The 19,366-nt window shown below is 44.9% G+C and overlaps 1 protein-coding gene across 1 annotated transcript in view; it reads left to right on the top strand.

The window, feature by feature from the left end:
* The first annotated feature begins 324 nt into the window (after positions 1 to 324).
* Positions 325 to 19,366, top strand: part of LOC144506368 (actin remodeling regulator NHS-like) — a 529,732-nt gene continuing 510,690 nt past the window's right edge. Inside the window, exon 1 of the mRNA XM_078232382.1 lies at positions 325 to 687. Coding sequence (XP_078088508.1) covers positions 411 to 687 — 277 coding nt within the window. The 5' untranslated portion in view covers positions 325 to 410. The remainder of the gene's footprint in view (positions 688 to 19,366) is intronic.

The following is a 19,366-nucleotide window of genomic DNA, read 5'->3' as shown; positions in this document are numbered from 1 at the left end:
ACTGAGCCAGCGCTGACACATTGCATGTTTCCCTGTGTTCAGCTGTGTCTATGGATGTCTCTGAGGATAGACCAGAAGGTGGTGTTGTAGCAGGGGAGAAACAGAGCTGGAATCACCCGACTCCAGATCCAGATGATCCGCTCCACGTGTTCCTCGCAACATTTAAAACCTCTTCTTAAAAAAAAGGCACCAAAAGGCAACTGATGAGCGCAAAGACGGAGAGAGCTTGGGCTGCTCTCACTGAGGGTCAGAGCCGAGTGGGGGCAATGGATCTTATCACTGAATTCCCGGCGTTGCTGTGAAAAGTGCTGTTGCTGCTGGGGGGGAGAGAGAGGGGGAGGATCGAAGGGAAACTTTCAGCCGAGGCTTTGATTGATTCCCATTGAACTTGCTGCTTTATTTGAAGAGGAATGCCTTTTCCCAAGCGCATCTGTGAGCCGCTGATCCTCTCTCGCTACGGCTCGACTGAGCGGGGCACGGGCTTTGAGGAGCTGCCCGCTGTCAGTAACTACACGCTGGCCCAGACCCTCCGGCAGCTCGCCCACCTGGCCAAGCATGCCTGCGGGCTCTTCCAGGACATAGAGGATGAAGTGCTGGGCGTGCACCGCCGCCTGTGTGGCATCCAGAGGAAGATCAGCGACATCGGTGCCGCCGTGAACGCCCTGGATCCCAGGCAGGAAACAGTGCGTAAGTGGAGGCTTCTCAACAATCTTCCTAAATACCCAGATGTGTGCAGGGGTGGGATGGGGAGTGAGTGAGTGCAATGCTGCTGCACAGCCCCCTGTGTGTATCTAACCAGTCTGCAGGGTGTAAGCAGCATGTCCTTGCTGATCTCCGGGATGTGTGATCCGGAATGTGAATTTGACTTGGCGCCCCCTTCTCATGACCCTTTCCCCTGTTTCAACCTCATTCCTGACGCCAGTTGGTACTCTTTGCTTGTCTGCACTCGCAGTGCTGAGCTGTGTGAGCTAACAGATGGCTCTTGCCCTGAGCACTGGGCTCCTCGAGTGGGCTTTGGTTTGGGGGAAAGTTTTGGGGCAAGGCTGCTTTGAGATGTGGAGCTGAGTGATCCGGGTTGTTCCATCGCTTCGGGAATGTTTTCTGTTTTGCTTTGGGATTGCGATCACGTGCTCTTGAAAAAAAATCATGTTATGTTCTATTTTGGATATCCACTAACCCTCATCCCGCAGCCACAAGGATGAGTAACAGTTTAAGTGTTTTCTCTCTCGCCCCCCCCCCCCCAATTAACAGGAGCATTAACACAACTACCTGAACCTGTTCTCTGTGTTGAGTATCATTCCAGTCTAACCTCAGTATCTAACATTTAGATCCGAGTTGACTGAATGTTGAATTAGTCTATCCAAGGATGGATTACCCAGGAATTTGTGCGTGTGAGGGTACATGTGGGTGACTGTGTGAATGTGTGCTAATATATGTGTTTGTGTGTGGGGTGTATGTCTGGGGGATATGAGTGTGAGAGTGATGAGGATATGAAGGTGTGTGTGCGTGTGTATGAAAGTGATAGAGAGGGGGCATGAATGTGTGAGTGTGTGTGTGAGAATATGTGTGAGAGAATGAGGTTATGAATTGTGTGTGTGAGCGAGTGTATGTGTGTGTGTGACAAAGAGAGAGAGAGAATGTGTGTGTGTTTCCAGGCTTCCCTCCCGGTCTCAGTCCGTTCTGTTATTCAGAGTTCGCGCTGCTTTCCCAGCTCCCGCCGTTCGGCCTTTTCACAGACTGTTTTGTGGCCATTGGCCACTCCCCTCTCCCTCTTTCCTTCCTTCCTTCCTTCCCCACCTCCCTGTGTTTGCAGGGGCGCTGAGGGTTTAGGAGTTGGGCTGGGGACTTGGACCGTGTCCCGGGGTGAGATTTGAAAACACAGCATTTGGAGAGAGCGGACTGTGTCCGAAAACAGCTTGAAGCAAACAACAAGGCAGAACCAAGAGGGAAACATGTGGAAAATGGTGCTAAACCTATTGTGAAATGACAATAACATTTTCCAACAGAATTGTTTTGTTAAACTGTGCGGTTAAAGAGCCGCTTGTGCTAAAGCCGGATGTGAGATGTTCTTTTCCTTGTTTGAAGTGAAGTTTTATCCATCTTCCAGTTCCACCTTTTAAAACGTTGATGCCATTTGGCTGGGAAATACCGCGGAGTAAAACATGTCATTGATAGAGTTGGCCAAGTAGAAATGAGGGGGTGGGATTTGCAGTTTTTACCCCCGTTTGTCTCTGTTCTTCTGAATAGAGAAGTTTGAGAAAGCCAATCTGGTCTCAGTGTAAACTCTGGTTTGGTGAGGTTCACTCAGTCTCTCTGTCTGGACTGGGAATGATTTGAGAGTCGGTGTGAGTGGCTGTGTGCATGCAGAGCTTCTGCAAGGCAGGGTTTTGTGGTGACTCTATTTGTGATGGCAGGATCAGACACGCAAGCCGAGAGGGGCCGCCGGATCAGGAGATCAGCTTTGGTTACAGTGTGTGAAAGATCATGCTTCAAAATGTGCTAGCGCTAGGGAGTATAGCAGACAATCAATGTGTAATCTCCCCATTCACGACAAGTCCCACCACACTCCCTCACAGCTAGAAAAACTGTAACTCCGGGTATGGAGAGGAGTCAACAGTTTAAATAGCAGCAACTTTTCATAATCCTCCCTGACTGGTCACCGAATCCCATCTCCCAGCAGTGCTCTTGACAGACTGGAACGGACCCGGGGTTAAAGAGACATTTTCCTCATTGGTCACCGATACAGAACTGTAATTCCAAACTGTTTAAATCCGAGATGAACTTTCAAACCGACCTCACACACAGCCTTCAGTTTTAATACAGCCCACGATGATTTTTTGCATAGGAATCGTTAAAGACTGGCCTCAAATCCCTTTACCACACATTTAGTAAATCCAAGGTGTGTGTGTGTGTCCACTCAGCCTAGGCATTTGATATGGCCAGACTGGGATCCTGGCACTGATACATTCTCAAAGCTGATAATGATCCTTCTTCACGTTGGGTTCCTGTGCGTTCTGACTCAAACTGTGCTCCAGACCCTCCCTCTCTCTCTCAAGCGTACGAGAAAATGGGCCTTTCAGGATGATACAGATGAGCTCGTCAGATGGGCAGAATGGTGGCAAATGGAATTTAACCCTGAAAAGTATGAGGTGTTGCATTTTGGGAAGACTAACAAAGCTAGGAAATACACAATGAATCAAGAACAGAAAATGCTGAAAAATCTCTGCAGGTCTGACTGCATCTGTGGAGAGAGAGTACCAAATAAACCTGTTGGACTTTAACCTGGTGTTGTGAGACTTCTTACTGTGTCTACCCCAGTCCAACGCCGGCAACTCCACATCCGAGATAATAGAGCCAGCGTTTTGAGTCTGGATGACCCTTTGTCACAATGAGTGGTAGGATGCTAGGAAGTACAGAGGACCAAAGGGACCTTGAGGTCGGTGCATGTCAAAAGATTCCTGAAGGCCAGGGACAGGTAAATGAGGTGGTTAAGAAGGCACATGGGATGCTTGCCTTTATTAGTCAAGGCATAGAATATAAGAGCAGAGAGGTTATGATGGAACTGTATAAAACGCTTGTTAGACCACAGCTAGAGTATTGTGTGCAGTTCTGGTTGCCACACTGTAGGAAGGATGTGGTTGCACTAGAAAGGGTGCAAAGGAGATTCACCAGGATACCGCCTGGGCGTTTCAGCTATGTAGAGAGGCTGGTTAGTCTGGGGTTGTTTTCCTTAGAGCAGAGAAAGCTGAGGAGGGACCTGATTGAGGTGTACAAAATTATGAGGGACATAGATAGGGTAGAAAGGAAGGAACTTTTCCCCTTAACCGGGAGATACGGATTTAAGGTAAGGGGCAGGAGATTTGGAGGAGATCTGAGGAAAAAGTTTCACTCAGAGGGTAGTGGAAATCTGGAACTCACTGCCTGACAGGGTGGTAGTGGCTGGAACCCTTACAACATTTAAGAAGCATTTAGATGAGAACTTGAAATGCCATAGCATACAAGGCTACAGGCCAACTGCTGGAAAATGGGATTAGAATAGAGAGGTACTTCATGGTCAGTGCAGACACGATGGGCCAAAGTGCTGTAAAACTCTACGAATAAATACCGGGAAAACTAAGATCCTCTTTCAACCAGCTCCCACAGCGGAACACATCACCCCATCAACTATGATCAGCACTTTTCCAATTTACCAGCCAATCTCAGAACCCATCGAATTGGAGTGGAAACAAATCATCCTCGATTCTGAGGGTCCTGCCTAGGGAGGAATAAGACAAAGAACAATACAGCACAGGAACAGGCCCTTTGGCCCTCCAAGCCCGTGCCGCTCCCTGGTCCAAACTAGACCATTCTTTTGTATCCCTCCATTCCCACTCCATTCATGTGGCTATCTCGATAAGTCTTAAACTTAGGGAGACTGATGATGGCTAGGCTCAATATTTCAAACAGAAACATTCAGGGGAATGTGGAGCTTGCAATAAGCTGTACACTAGTGCTGCCGTCATATTAGCAAAACACCGAAAGTTATCACTTCAGACCCAATTGAAATGAGTGGAAAACTGAGATGCTTCACATGAACATGGACATTTGTGCACCGATCAACTTGCTTCAATAAATCTATCTGGCAAGGAATACAATCCTTGCTAACTAGCTGTATGCACCAAGGGACACACCATGGTGGCCTGTGGCTGAAGGGATCCCAGACAAGTCAAAATTAATACTGTTTAGATTTAGCAGTAAATATTGACACAATTTCAATCAGTCTTTGAGAGGGATAGGAGCTTGCATTGAGCAATAATGCTGCTGAGCTGACGATACCTTTCTGAATGCCCAGAAGTAAGTCCGATGAATGACAGAGACATGCTCCTGTTTGTTAAGCAATTGTGTTTCATATGAACCCTAAGTTTAAAATTGATGGCTGTAATTTTGTCTTGCAAGAAAAATTCATAATGCCTGGTTGCGTGCACCTTGAATTCATCAATACATTCAACTTGTTTGAGTTTGTCTTAACCCTTGGCCCATACAGACCTAATATAATGTGGTGATGATCCTGGAATGAGGTGTTGCAAAATGATGCCAGCCCCCTGCCCCCTAAACTATCACTATAATAACAATGAAGTCATGAGGTTACTTCTGTGACTTATTGCACAATTACCTTGAAAGAATAAGGAGTATAATATTATGAATGTTACTTTTACAACACACAAAGTGAGTGATTTTTTTTTAGATTACATTTAGGATTATGGTAGACTGCTCCTTTTAGAATAAAAAAGAATGCACTATAGCTAGGGTGAAGCCACAGGCACAGCTGTAAACCACACAATCCAGAAAATCTGAGTGCAACCCACAGTCTGTGCTGAATGACCTGATCTCAGCCTAGGGACTGATAGGGCACCACAATCCAAAAACCCTGTGTTAGGAGGGAAATAATGTCTAATATTGGGATTCCTGGGTGCTATCCAACAAGCTGCTGTTGGAAGTATGTGAGTCTGGATTATGGTTGGAGAGGGAATTAGGCTTGGCAATGATACCTCTCGCCCCTTTTTTCCCCCAGATATAGACTAGTCGGTAGATTGCCTCAGGTCACCCAGTAATAATAATTATCTAAGAGGCCAAAAGCTGTGGAAGTGCAGCACAGCACATCCCAAAATTCTTCACACAGGAGGAGAGGAATATGAATCCCTAAAGAATATGAACTCTGCCATTTCTTGCTTTGCATGAAGTGAATCGGATGAGTTGAAACATGCTGGTGGTCACACGCTTCAAGCATGTTCCAGAAGCATTAATTATTGCTGCCTGGATGACATCACTTAAATACTAGGTCCAAGATTGAGGGTTGCCTCTGCTCTGTTACCTGAGGCCTGAATCTGAAAACTCTTGTGACCACATCTCAGACGCCCGGAATGTGCAGATGTAACACAGGCTGAAGGAATGAGGTGCACACTTTGCATTCAGGAAATTGCTGCTGAACTCTGCAGAATCCGACTCCTGAGTTCAAAAGGAGCCTAAACAGCTGGAGCAAGGAAGAAAAGTACAGACTTGAGTTCAAGTGGTTTTGAATGGCTTTAATGGCCATTCATGGCCTCATAAAACAGGCCTTGTCGAAAGGCTGAGGTCAACAGTTCTAAATGTGGGCTCGGTCAGCCGCTGTGTGGATCGGTAATACTTTCTTTGGTTCTCAAAAGAAGTTTAGAAGCTCCAGTGGCTCAAAAGATTGATTTCCAAGTTGCAGTTTACAGTTAATAATTGAACATAAAAAATTTAGTTGCGGTATATTTTAACTGGGCTGAGAAATATTGGCAAGCGACTAAATCTTTCACTGCGATGTTAACATCTGGAGATTTATATTTTGTAATTATAGCATCAGTTATTTTTAATGGCTACGTTTGCCTGCAAGGGGCAGTCAGAAGTCGACTGTTGAGAAATGATTAGCTACATTTAGAATGCCATTGTTTTCATTGGAAACCAGAGTGTGGGTGTTTCATGGGATTAGTAAGTGACTCTTGATGGCTTTTTTTAATGAAGAGTTGTGATTCCAAGGATTGCAAAGACCACGCAGAATAAACAGAAGGAGGAAGGGGAACTTTCCTAATGATGATACTTTGTGAATGGATTTAAGAATGTGATCTTTGAGATGTATTGTATTCTAATTCAAGGACCTAATGTGAAGCTGTGCCTGCTTCCCTACACATCACTGTGTATAATCACTAATTCTATTGTAATATGTTAGTGTGAACTCTATGTAGCATTGCAACAGGGGAACAGGATGTACAATTAGAATTTTATTATCTTTTTACAAATGTTGCCCCCGCTCCTCTTGCGTGAACTTGTGCCCAGCTTTTGGAGAGAGGTGGGGGGTCTGAAGCCAAGGTCTCCGGAAAATGTTGAATTTTAGCTCGGTACCTTTTTGGCAAATGGCACATTCAGATTAATCTTTAAACATTGGTTTACTTCACGTTGAACAGGTTTTTTTAAAATTGGAAAAATAAATGACACCAGATTGATTCACATTCAACGGACTAACCTGAATGTTTCCCACCGGTTCACAGGATTTTGTTTAACTTCCTTCCCCCATGTTGATGGAGGCACTTATCTTCCCTGGCATACTTTTCAATGTTCCAGTCACACCTTGCCTTGGTCCAGGAGTAGACTCTTGGTTCCAACACTTTGGGTGTGTGCTACTATTCTGACACTAGCTATTGTATGTGATCAGGAATTCCCAGCCACTGCATGTTCAACAGGGTCTGCCATTCATTCTGTTTTAAAGATGTAACTGGGTGAATATGTTGTTGTCAAGCATGGAAAATTAGTCATATGTAGGACCTGCAGTCCAGATTAGCAGCTATTTAGGGCACTGAACAACTGGCCTGCTGTTCCAGGATTAATAAAATCTTACAATGACCTACTGTGCGTGCACCTGCCTGCAAGGGTGCACTGCAAAACCTACAGCAGTGTACACTAATAGCATTGAATAATCATTGTATATTGTACCATCATCCTGCTAATTAAAATCAATATGTTGATTTTCATGTCTTTTGAAGTGTGGTGCGGTCCCTCTAAGCTGTGTCTAGGGGAAGGTTGGGGGGTTTGAGATTTCCCTTGTATATTGGAGATCAAAAATATTCTAAAGTTTTAATAAACCACTTTACTCTTGACCGTGTTGACCTGCTAGGGGGTACAGCCAGCAGAAGGCAAGGAGAATTGTGCGGGGCATCCCACATCATAGAGCAGAGAATACAAAATGCATACTCCCTCCTCAGATGGGATACTAGAACTTGCACTGTAAGGGTGCTGGATAGTCTTCATGAGCAGGAACTACGATCAACCTTCCCTTTCTCTACCCAGTGATGCCATGACCAAATGTGACACATAGGTCAACTCACTTTAATGTAAACTGATAAGAGTGAATTCAAGACTTCCTTTTTCCATGGAGCTTCGAGATAGATGCGTTACACTGAGCTACCAGGATGGCTTGGGGCAAGAATTAAGTTTGTATTTTGATGGACATGATTCATTTGGTAGATGTGTGCAAAACAGTTTCAGAATTCAACGCACACCAGTCAAATAATTACTTCTTGTTCGGGACTGATCCAGTATGTCTGTTCTTTCGTGCCACTTTTCATTTTAAAGTATTTCATTATAAAACATTAGCTTAACCATCATATAAAAGGTGCCTGCATAAATCAACATCACAGAACATACAAATATGGCCTTAAAATGCCACAACAGTGGGCCTCTACATATGATAACATGAAACATAGATATGTTCCTTTATGGCACATGATTAAATAAGAAGTAAGGATCTTGACTGAAGTCACTTCCAGAAAACAAGCATCAGGACCAGCGGCGGTCTCGGGATACAGAGACATTGTTACATAGCAATGAGCAATGTGAACCAAGACAAATCTCTCTGGATTGATAGGAGTTAATAGATCTTGTATGCTAGCATTAACACACACCATAGACATGTATTTTAAAAAAACCAGATTAGCTGGCATTGTAATCCAAAGTGTTCACTGAATTTATTTCTGACACCTTGTTGCAGAAAACTACCTCTTAAAACCACTGTGAACAGGGTCATAAACCCAAGTCCCCAGCAATTAGCAACGATGCAGAGATGTGGTTTCTGATCTAAGCAAATTACATTCAAAGTACAAGCAACTCCATTTTCACATGTATAGTAACAGTACTGGTGTTTTGGATTCAGCATTGTTTGCAATACAGCAACAACGTTTTCATTTATTGATCATTTACGGATGAATAACAGCAAATTGAAGCAAGGTGCAAAAGTGGGAGGTTCATGTATCCATGCTTACTATGAATCTGTAATCAGTTGTTGATAATCTCCTCCTCCCACTTCCAGTGCAAAGGAAAATCTCAATGCTTGCATTAGCTGGGTGAGTTAATAACAACCAGCACATTATTAAGCATTGACATGGGACAGTTAGGTTCCATTTGGATCATTCTGAGTTGAAGACAGATGATCTGTAATGGGCTGTGGCATAAATATCGCTTAACTGACAGTGAGGCCTGCTGCATATGAGCCTTTGATTAAGTTGGACGTTGACCCCTGATACCCAACGGAATCTGTCTTGAGTGAATGTGCTCCTTTATGTATATATTGCATAGAGCTCATTTATCAGACTTTGCACAGTGGTCCAATGAGCTCATCTGGTGAGTAGCTGACCCCTAGAAACCAGGGAAGTACCAGATTTGATCCCTGGTCCGAACTGAGTTATGTGGATGATAAAGGCATTAAGTTTGTACTTTGGGGAAGGCAAAACCGAGCAGGTACCCTACTCAACATTCAGCAAAAGCCAGAAAGGAGGATGTCAACATCGGAAAGACGGAATCAGATTCCGCTGCAGTGCCCCCATGGTTGGATAGTTTGGCAGTGTGGAGATCTGCATATGAATTTACTTGGAAGAGATAGACAGATTGTTCCTCTACCTCCAGGAACCAAACCTGCAAGTGGCTAATTTGAATGACACAATTGCACACAAGGGGACCTGTTGACTGTTCTTCGAAGTTTTATATTTACATTGTATCAAGTCATGCAAAACATTTGGCTAAATACGGCCTCTGAAGTTCCTTTCCAGCAGCATTTAAAACCTTAAATTGGCCTTAACAAGAGGATTACCTGTGTTTTAATGCAGTGTAGGGACTGCAGGGAGTGGTGGATATTGGTCAATGATCAGAGAGGATGTGTGATTAGCACACACTTTAACAACTGACATCTGCATTTTGTTCCTTTCACTCCCTCTTTTACATGTGGTAATTTGGTTAGAAAAAAGGGCTACGAGGTACAGTGATGTTGGTGCTATTGTGCATTTTGGAGTTTTGAATCCAGTTCAACATGGTCATAATAGCCTTTGGCTGTTGAAAGAACTAAAGTTGACCGAACAAGTAATTTCAACCAGTATCGGTTACTAGATTTTATGTTTAACCACTTCTGCCTGTTCCAGGATATAAATAGCTGAACAAATCCCACAAGCTAGAGAAATGTGAGCAAAAATGAACTGGACTCTTCACTGTTCTGACACACAACATCGTATTGTCAAATTAGAATCAGAATCCCTACAGGGCAGAAGGAGGCCATTTGGCCCAGGGTCAGCACCGACCCTCCAACAGAGCATCCCACCCAGACCCTAACCCTGAAACACCTGTATTTACCCAGATGATCCCCCTAACCCGGGACACTTTATTAAACTGCATGGAGGTCAGTGACCAGTGGAGTGCCCCAGGGATCTGTTCTGGGACCCTTGCTGTTTGTCATTTTCATAAATGACCTGGATGAGGAAGTGGAGGGATGGGTTGGTAAGTTTGCTGACGACACCAAGGTAGGTGGTGTTGTGGATAGTTTGGAGGGATGTCAGAAGTTGCAGCGAGACATAGATAGAATGCAAGACTGGGCGGAGAAGTGGCAGATGGACTTCAACCCGGATAAGTGTGTGGTGATCCATTTTGGCAGATCCAATGGGATGAAGCAGCAGTATAATATGAAGGGTACCATTCTTAGCAGTGTAGAGGATCAGAAGGACCTTGGGGTCCGGGTCCATAGGACTCTTAAATCGGCCTCGCAGGTGGAGGATGCGGTCAAGAAGGCGTACGGCGTACTAGCCTTCATTAATCGAGGGATTGAGTTTAGGAGTCGGGAGATAATGCTGCAGCTTTATAGGACCCTGGTTAGACCCCACTTGGAGTACTGCGCGCAGTTCTGGTCACCTCATTACAGGAAAGATGTTGAAGCCATTGAAAGGGTGCAGAGGAGATTTACAAGGATGTTGCCTGGATTGGGGGGCATGCCTTATGAGGATAGGTTGAGGGAGCTTGGTCTCTTCTCCCTGGAGAGACGAAGGATGAGAGGTGACCTGATAGAGGTTTACAAGATGTTGAGAGGTCTGGATAGGGTAGACTCTCAGAGGCTATTTCCAAGGGCTGAAATGGTTGCTACGAGAGGACACAGGTTTAAGGTGCTGGGGGGTAGGTACAGAGGAGATGTCAGGGGTAAGTTTTTCACTCAGAGGGTGGTGGGTGAGTGGAATCGGCTGACGTCGGTGGTGGTGGAGGCAAACTCGTTGGGGTCTTTTAAGAGACTTCTGGATGAGTACATGGGATTTAATGGGATTGAGGGCTATAGATAGGCCTAGAGGTGGGGATATGATCAGCGCAACTTGTGGGCCGAAGGGCCTATTTGTGCTGTGGCTTTCTATGTTCTATGTTCTAAACATTTATTTATTTGTCACAAGTAGGCTTACATTAACACTGGATTTAAGTTACTGTGAAAATCTCTAGTCGCCACACTCCGGCACCTGTTCGGATACAATGAGGGAGAATTTAACATGGACAATTCACCTAACCAGACATCTTTCAGACTGTGGGAGGAAACCGGAGCACCTGGAGGAAACCCACAAAGACACGGGAAGAATGTGCAGACTCCGCACACAGTGACCCAAACCAGGAATTGAACCCGGGACCCTGGCACTGTGAAACAGCAGTGCTTGCCACTGTGCCACCATGCTGCCCGGCACTAACCAGCAAATTAGCATAGCCAATCCACCTACCAGCACATGTTTGGAATGTGGGAGGAAACTGGAGCACCCAGAAGAATCTCACCCAAGGCTGGAATTGAACCTGGGTCCCTGGCACTGTGAGGCAGCAATGCTAACCATTGTGCCACCGTGCGCCCATTGTTCAGGTCTGCCGATTTGAGAAATGGTCAAAAATGTATTTTTTTTCTGCCATATTTAGCTCACTGCCTCCTGGTCCACTGAGGTTGGTGGACACTTCCATATGTTAGCAGCCCCCATCTCAAACAGTTGGCTACATTGTATGTTTGAACTTGGGCAGTAAACCAAGTCATTCACCACAATCCCTGTCTCGCTTGGCACTTTCCAGCAGGACTCACTGGACAATAAGCAACAATGGGAGAGCCAGACTGAATATTTATCCCCTAATTGGTTTTACTGTATTCAATGGTATTGTTAAAGTGATTGTACAACACATTTAACTGTATTCAATAATAATTTAAGTGTGAATGACCTTTTACACTCAGTATAAATCTATTGGCCACAAACACCTGCAGAGGTCAAAAGTGGGGCGGCACGGTGGTTAGCACTGCTATCTCACAGCGCCAGGGACCTGGGTTCAATTCCCGGCTTGGGTCACTATCTGTGTGGAGTTTGCACGTTCTTCCCGTGTCTGCGTGGGTTTCCTCCCACAGTCTGAAAGACGTGCTGGTTAGATGCATTGACCTGAACAAGCGCCGGAGTGTGGCGATTAGGGGAATTTCACAGTAACTTAATTGCAGTGTTAATGTAAGCCTTACTTGTGACTAATAAATAAACTTTAACTTTAAGTTATTAGTGCTCAGTAACAAGGGGCTCGGCAACAGGAGCACAGCGTATAACAATTCACTTAAGTGTTAACACTCCAGGAATTGTTAATTTATTCAAACCTCATGTGACTTTAACAGTTCACAGATCATAGAATAGAATCATAAAATCCCTACAGTGCAGAATGAGGCCATTTGGCCCATCAAGTTTGCACCAACAGCAAACTCACCTAGGCCCTATCCCCATAACCCCACATTCTTGCCCTGCTAGTCCCATGCTAGTCAATTTAGCATGGCCAATCCACCTAACCCACACATCTTTGGAGTTTGGGAGTAAACCGGAGCATCCGGAGGAAACCTATGCAGATGTGGGGAGAATGTGCTAACTCCACACAGACAGTCACCCGAGGCCGGAATTGAACCTGGGTCCCTGGTGCTGTAAGGCAGCAGTGCTAACCACTGTGCCACCATGCTGCCCTGGTTTTTTGATGTTTTTTACTGAGGCTCACAAGTAGAATAGCTTGGTTAACAGATTTGGTCACAATCATTTTTTTTTAGAACTATTTATTTACAATGTATAGCAAAAGTAAGTAATCACATTAATGGTATTTGTAAGACCAATCAAAGAATTTAACAATGCAAGTAGTCTCGGGATAGGGGGTGGGTGGGGAGGATGTAAAAATGAAGCTGAACACAGGTCCGCACTAACGTAAATCTGCCGCTGCTTGGCATTCAATTCTACAGGTTTACTGCCGCTATCTCAGTCCTCTATAAAGTTAAAGGCAAGTTGCTCAGTTCCAAGAAACCAAAAGACAACGGATCCAAAAAACTGAAAGGGAAAGAGTTAATGGAAATGATTGTAATGGCTGTAGCCTAAGGTTGTTACTGGGAAAATGATAACTTGTTTTAACAATGTAACTGGAGGCCTAATAATCATTCCTAACCATTTAGTGACAGAACAGACCAAGCACTTATTAGTTCAAAGAACATTTGATGGTGTAGTCAGTACAGTGTGTAATACCAGATAACCACATTTAGTGCTCCCCAAGTTCACTTTGTGTATGAGTTGCAGAGAGGGATCCTGAAAGATACTTCGGGCATAAACGTTAAATAGAAGTCTTTAAAAAATGCTATCAATTAAATATTTCTGTTGCATATGTTTTTTTTGCTCCTTGCCCAAGGTACAGTCTTCAGTTGAGTATAGAAGATTACGGGTGATCTAGTTAAAATGAAGGATTTGATAGGGTAAATAGAGAAGAACTAATTCCTCTCATCTGGGGGGAGACTAGAACAAGAAATTAGAGCTCGGCTGTTCGGTGGGGGTTGGGGGGAGGGGGGGGGGTGCTGCGGGAGAGAGAGAGAAGAGAAGAATCTCATCACACAAAGGGCAGCAGAATTCTGAAACTGTCTCCTCCAAAATCCTGTTGAGTCAGTTGAGATGGATAAATTGTGTTGGTGAGTATATGAAGGCAGCTAGAATTGATTGGAAAAATTCAATGCACAATAAATAGAGTGTGCGACTAGGGCATTTTCACAGTAACTTCATTGCAGTAAACCTATTTGTGACACAAATAAATAAACTTAAAACTTAAAAATCAAAATCCTTAAAAAGAAATCTTCTGTCCTTTCAGATGATTTTTGTGCGAGTGCGCACGATCAGTCCCAGTAAGCTCATCCCTTTCTGTGATACAGATACAGATCTAACTGATGAGCAGAACAGGCTTGAGTGGTTGAATAGCCCAGTCCTGTTCCTCTGTCCCAATGAACACTGGCAGCCCTCCAGTTTCTTGTCCAAATGACAAAGCTTCTGGTGTGTGCGTTGCTGTCCATACACACCCATTACAGCTCGGCAGCTGTTAGCGGTGGAAATCTGTAGAATTTCGATGCACATCAGCCTGAGCATGCTGAGGCCAAAAGTAATGAGCCTGCTGTGATTGCGTCCAGGAGCAATGCAAACAGAAAGAGTGGCACAGTTCCGATCTGGATGGTTTTGCTCTGTACTAGGCAGTGCCTTTGCCCATTGTCTTCGAATGCAGACTATACTGGTGGTTTTCTAATAACATTATCATGATCGGGTGCAAGCTACATCTTAGTTGGAAGTGACTTTGCCTCTGAGTCAGAATGTTGTGGGTTCAAGTCCCATTCCAGAAAATTAGGACGGGATTTTCTGGGCCACTTCCCACTGGCGGGATCTTCTGGTCCCACTGAAGGCGACCTCTGCGCGGATTCGCCGGCAGCAGGATGGGCAAGCCATGCAAAATGTCATAGACATTGGTAGGACTGGAAGATTCCACTGGCAGCCAGTGGTGTGCTGCCTCTGTTGCCAGAAAACATCTTGTGAGGAGTTGGGGGGGGGGGGGGGGTGGAAAGTTCTGCCCTTAGGGTGCAAAATCTGGGCTGATTCGGGTAATGGAGTGCTGTACAGATGGTGTGATGGAGGTGAAGTACAGACAGAGTGGTTTGGTGTTAGAGTTCGGTATCATTCACCACTCCTCAGATACTGAAGCAGTCCATGTCCAAATGCAGCAAGACCTGGACAATATCCAAGCTTGGGCCGGCAAATGGCTCACAAGTGCCAGTCAATGACCATCTCCAAGAAGATAGGATCTAACCATTGCCCCTTAACATTCACTGGCATTACCATCACTGAATCCCCCACTATCATCATCCTAGGGGTTACCATTGACCAGAAACTGAACTGGACTAGCCAGATAAATATTGTGGCTACAAAAGCTATCAGAGGCTAGAAATCCTGCAATGAGTAACTCACCTCCTGACTCCCCAAAACCTGCCCACCCTCTAAAAGGCTCATGTTAGGGTTTGATGAAATATTCTCCACTTGCCTTGATGAGTGCAGCTCCAATAACACTCCAGAAGCTCAACACCATCCAGGACAAAGCAGCTGGCTTGGTTGCTACCCCTTCACAAACATTCCAAAGCAATATTTTGAAGAAGGGCAGAGGAGTTCTCTCTCGTGTCCTGGACAACATTTATCCCACAACAAACATCTCTAAAACAGATTAGGTAAAGTGAGCTATTTTGTTGCTGTTTGTGGGACTTTATTGTTGGGGCAAATCTGCCCCATTTCCTACGTTACAATAGTGACTACTCCTCAATGATTGTAAAGCACTTTAGGGTGTCCTGTTATTGTTGAAGGGTCTAGGTAAATCCAAAGCTGGGATTTTCCTATCCTGCTGAAGGGTGAGGCTTCACTGTGGGGTTCCTGGTGGCACAGTCAGTGAGCAACGCCAATGGCCATTGACTTCGTCAGGACCGGAAGATCCAACCAGTGGCCAGTGGTGATCTGCCTCTGCTGCCAGACCCACCACTGGGGTGAGGGGTTGGACAGGGGAATTGTGGCCCAAGGACGCAATCTTACTGGCTGTTCACGTCCCGCTGCCGCAAGGACAGAGAATTTGGCACCCAGCCAAATCTCCATTCACTGCAACAGGACCAGAAAATCCCACTGGTGTGAACGGACATAAGATTCCGCCCCAAGTCTTTCTTCGTTTATCACCGGAATGATGGTTTTCAAAGAGAAATTGCTGCAGCTCCCTCGCAATTTAAAAACCCTGTCCAAGGTGGAAAGGGAGGTTGCTCTTCAGTGGGTCAGTGGCTCTGAAAGACGTTTGCTCTCAGAGCCAAAATATGGAGGGAGTGTCACCATTAAAGGCTCTTTTTAAAAAAAAATCCAAATCAGTATAATCTCATCAGTGTTTTCTTTTGTCTGTTATTCATAAAACGGTTGAGTTTGAGCTCACTGCACATTCCAGCCATCAAGATCAAAGACCTGATCTCCCGTGAGTAATTTGTTTTGTGAGGTACTCTCAGGACAGGGATCCTTCTTCTCTGATCTGATAAAGGAACAGAGGGTTTAATATTACATCAGACTGGGGAGAGGGAATGAATGGGAGCACAAAACGCAAATAGAAATCAGACTCCTGAAAAAGGAAATCTCGAGCTGGAAGGTCTCACCCTTCTGCCCTGTCAAGTGATCTTTGCGAGGACTGGTTTCATTAGCACAGTCATGATCAGTTCCAATAAACTCATTCATCTCTACCACAATATACTATGAAAATAATATAGTATATGCAGGGATTAAAACGTCTGAGTGACTTCTAATTAAGGAAGGCTTCAAAGAACCACCTCTTCAGGTGCTTTCCTGTATTTAATTGAACTCTCACATTCCTTTAATCTTGAAAGAGCCATATTAAAAAAAATAATTCACGGGATGTGGGTGTTACTGGCTAGACCATTATTTGCTGCCCATCGATAATTGCCCTGGAGAAGGTGGCGGGGGGGACACTTTGAACTGCTGCAGTCCATGTGGTGCACCCCACAGTGCTGTTAGTTCTAGGACTTCTCTCCAGAGACAGTGAAGGAACAGTGATATAGTTCCAAGTGCCTTGGGTAGGAACTTGCTTGGATGGTGGTATTCCCATCTGCTGTCCATGTCATTTTAGGTCATGGATTTGGGAAGTGCTGTTGAAGTCTCGACTATTCTCTGTGAGGCACAACAAACACACTTTGCTAGTGGTGGAGGGACTGATTGTTTTAAGGTGCTGGGTAGGGTGCCAATCAAACTTTGTCCTAAATGGTGTCTTGAGTCTTGTTGGAGCTGCAGTCATTCAGGCAAGTGGAGAATATTCCATCACACTTTAGACTAGTGCTTTGTAGATGGTGGACAGGCTTTGGGGAGTCAGGAGGTGAGTTACGTGCTGCAGAATACCCAGCCTGCTCTTGTAGCTACTATTTATATAGCAGGTCCAGTTAAGTTTCTGGTCAATGATAGCTTGCCCCCTACCACCACCCTGATAGTGGGGGATTTGTAATGCCATTGAATGTCAAGGCAAGGTAGTTCGACCTTCCCTTGTTGGAGATGGTTATTGCCTCGTACTTTTATGGTGTAAATGTCAGCACAAGTCAGAATGTTGTCCTGTGGACATGGACTCTGTCAGTATCAGAGGAGGTACAAATGGGGCTGAACATTTTGCAATCGTCAGCAAACGTCCCCATTTCTGACCTCATGATGGAGAGAAGGCCATTGATGAGGCAGCTGAAGATCGTTGGGCCTGGGACGCTACCCTGAGGAACCCCTGCAGCAATGTCCTGGGACTGTGATGATTGGCCCCCAATAACCACAACCATCTTCATTCATATTAGGTATGACTCAACCAGTGGAGAGAATTTCCCTCTGGCTCCCACTAACTTAAGTTTTACTAAAGATCCTTGATATCACCGAGTCAAATGCTACCTTTGTGTTAAGGGAAGTCCTCACAAATTCTGCTGTTTCGTCCATGTTTAACCCAAGGCTGTAATGAGGTCTGGAGCTAAGCCTAAGTCCCACTTGACAGCATTGTTGAGGACACTTAATATGACTTGCTGTTGCCTGACAGGTCATGCCAGGAGTTTGGTAAATACAGTGACATCATGAAACACTGCTCTCAACAGTTTTCATCCTTCATTTCACAAACGAGCTTATTGAAGTGAGGGGCCATGTGTAAGCATCCTTATTATCATTCTAACTGACTCCAAAGTAAAAGGAATTGTCACTGGACATTGTAGCTCCAATGGGTGCAGTAAACACAAAGGAACTTCACTGGGGAAATATTGAGGCCATTACTTCAACAATATGAAAATACAAAGTCACATTATAGCACTGGAATGAATATTGTGAGAGGGAGGCAGTGAGTTAATGGTATTGTCACTGGACTAGTAATCCAGAGACCCAGGGTAATGCTCTGGGGACCTGGGTTCAAATCCCACATGGCAGATGGTGAAATTTGAATTCAATAAAAATCTGGAATTAAAAGTCCATGCATGACCATGAAACATTGTCATAAAAACCTATCTGGCCTTTAGGGAAGGAAATCTGCCATCCCTACCATGTCTGGCCTACATGTGACTCCAGACCCACAGCAATGTCGGGCGGCACGGTAGCACAGTGGTTAGCACTGCCGCTTCACAGCTCCAGGGACCTGGGTTCAATTCCCGGCTTGGGTCACTGTCTGTGTGGAGTTTGCACATTCTCCTCGTGTCTGTGTGGGTTTCCTCCGGGTGCTCCGGTTTCCTCCCACAGTCCAAAGATGTGTGGGTTAGGTTGATTGGCCATGCTAAAATTGCCCCTTAGTGTCCTGCGATGCGTAGGTTGGAGGGATCAGCGGGTAAATGTGTAGGGATTTGGGGGTGGGGCCTGGATGGGATTGTGGTCGGTGCAGACTCGATGGGCCAGATGGCCTCTTTCTGCACTGTAGGGTTTCTATGATTCTAATGTGGTTGACTCTCAAGTGCTCTCTGAAATGGAGGGCAGTTAGGGATGGACAATACATATTGGCCCAGCCAGCGACGCCCACATCTGGTGAACGAAGAAAAGATTGTGAGGGGAAATGTTCTGGACAAGTCAAAAAAAAGGAAGGGATTGTCTTCTCCAGCTACTATCCTGGCAGATTTTGCCCGGTAAGACCTCATGATCTACTTTAATAAACTGAGCATATCCTCCTGTAAACTTGACCATTTTAACGCTGAAGCCGGCTTCTTGCAGAAGCTCCTTGAATGCAGCAGTTTGTAAAAACTTGTAAACTCCGTGCAAATCTTACAGGAGAAGAGAGGAGGACATTCCACAAGTGGAGAGGGTTAATTATGTTCCATTTACAACAAGGAATTCTGGCAGGTTTTACAAAGCAAAGCTTTATGGGCAACAAGCATTCCTCTTCTTAAGTATATGGCAGGTAAGTGCTGCACTGTTTTTAGATGTTACACAATTATAATGTGAAGTCAAAGGAATTCTGAGATGTTTCATAAAAGCCATCTGAAATAGGCAAGGTATGTCAAAGGGCAAATGAAACCATGTATATCCTTGAATGTTTCTCTATTGAGATGAAGTAATCCAAGTACAATTACTAAAGCATCCAGTATGCCGTAAGGTAACCCCCAAAATCCATTTAGACAGTTTTTACACTCTGTGACAATGTTTGAGAGAAGAGAACATTGGAATTGTTTGTATAACTCACCTTTGTTTTATAAAATAAATAAGAG

This window comes from Mustelus asterias, chromosome 17, assembly GCF_964213995.1.
Source record: "Mustelus asterias chromosome 17, sMusAst1.hap1.1, whole genome shotgun sequence".
NCBI lineage: Eukaryota > Metazoa > Chordata > Chondrichthyes > Carcharhiniformes > Triakidae > Mustelus > Mustelus asterias.
The sequence above is the reverse complement of the archived record's forward strand: the minus strand, read 5'-3'. Positions and strand labels throughout refer to the sequence as shown.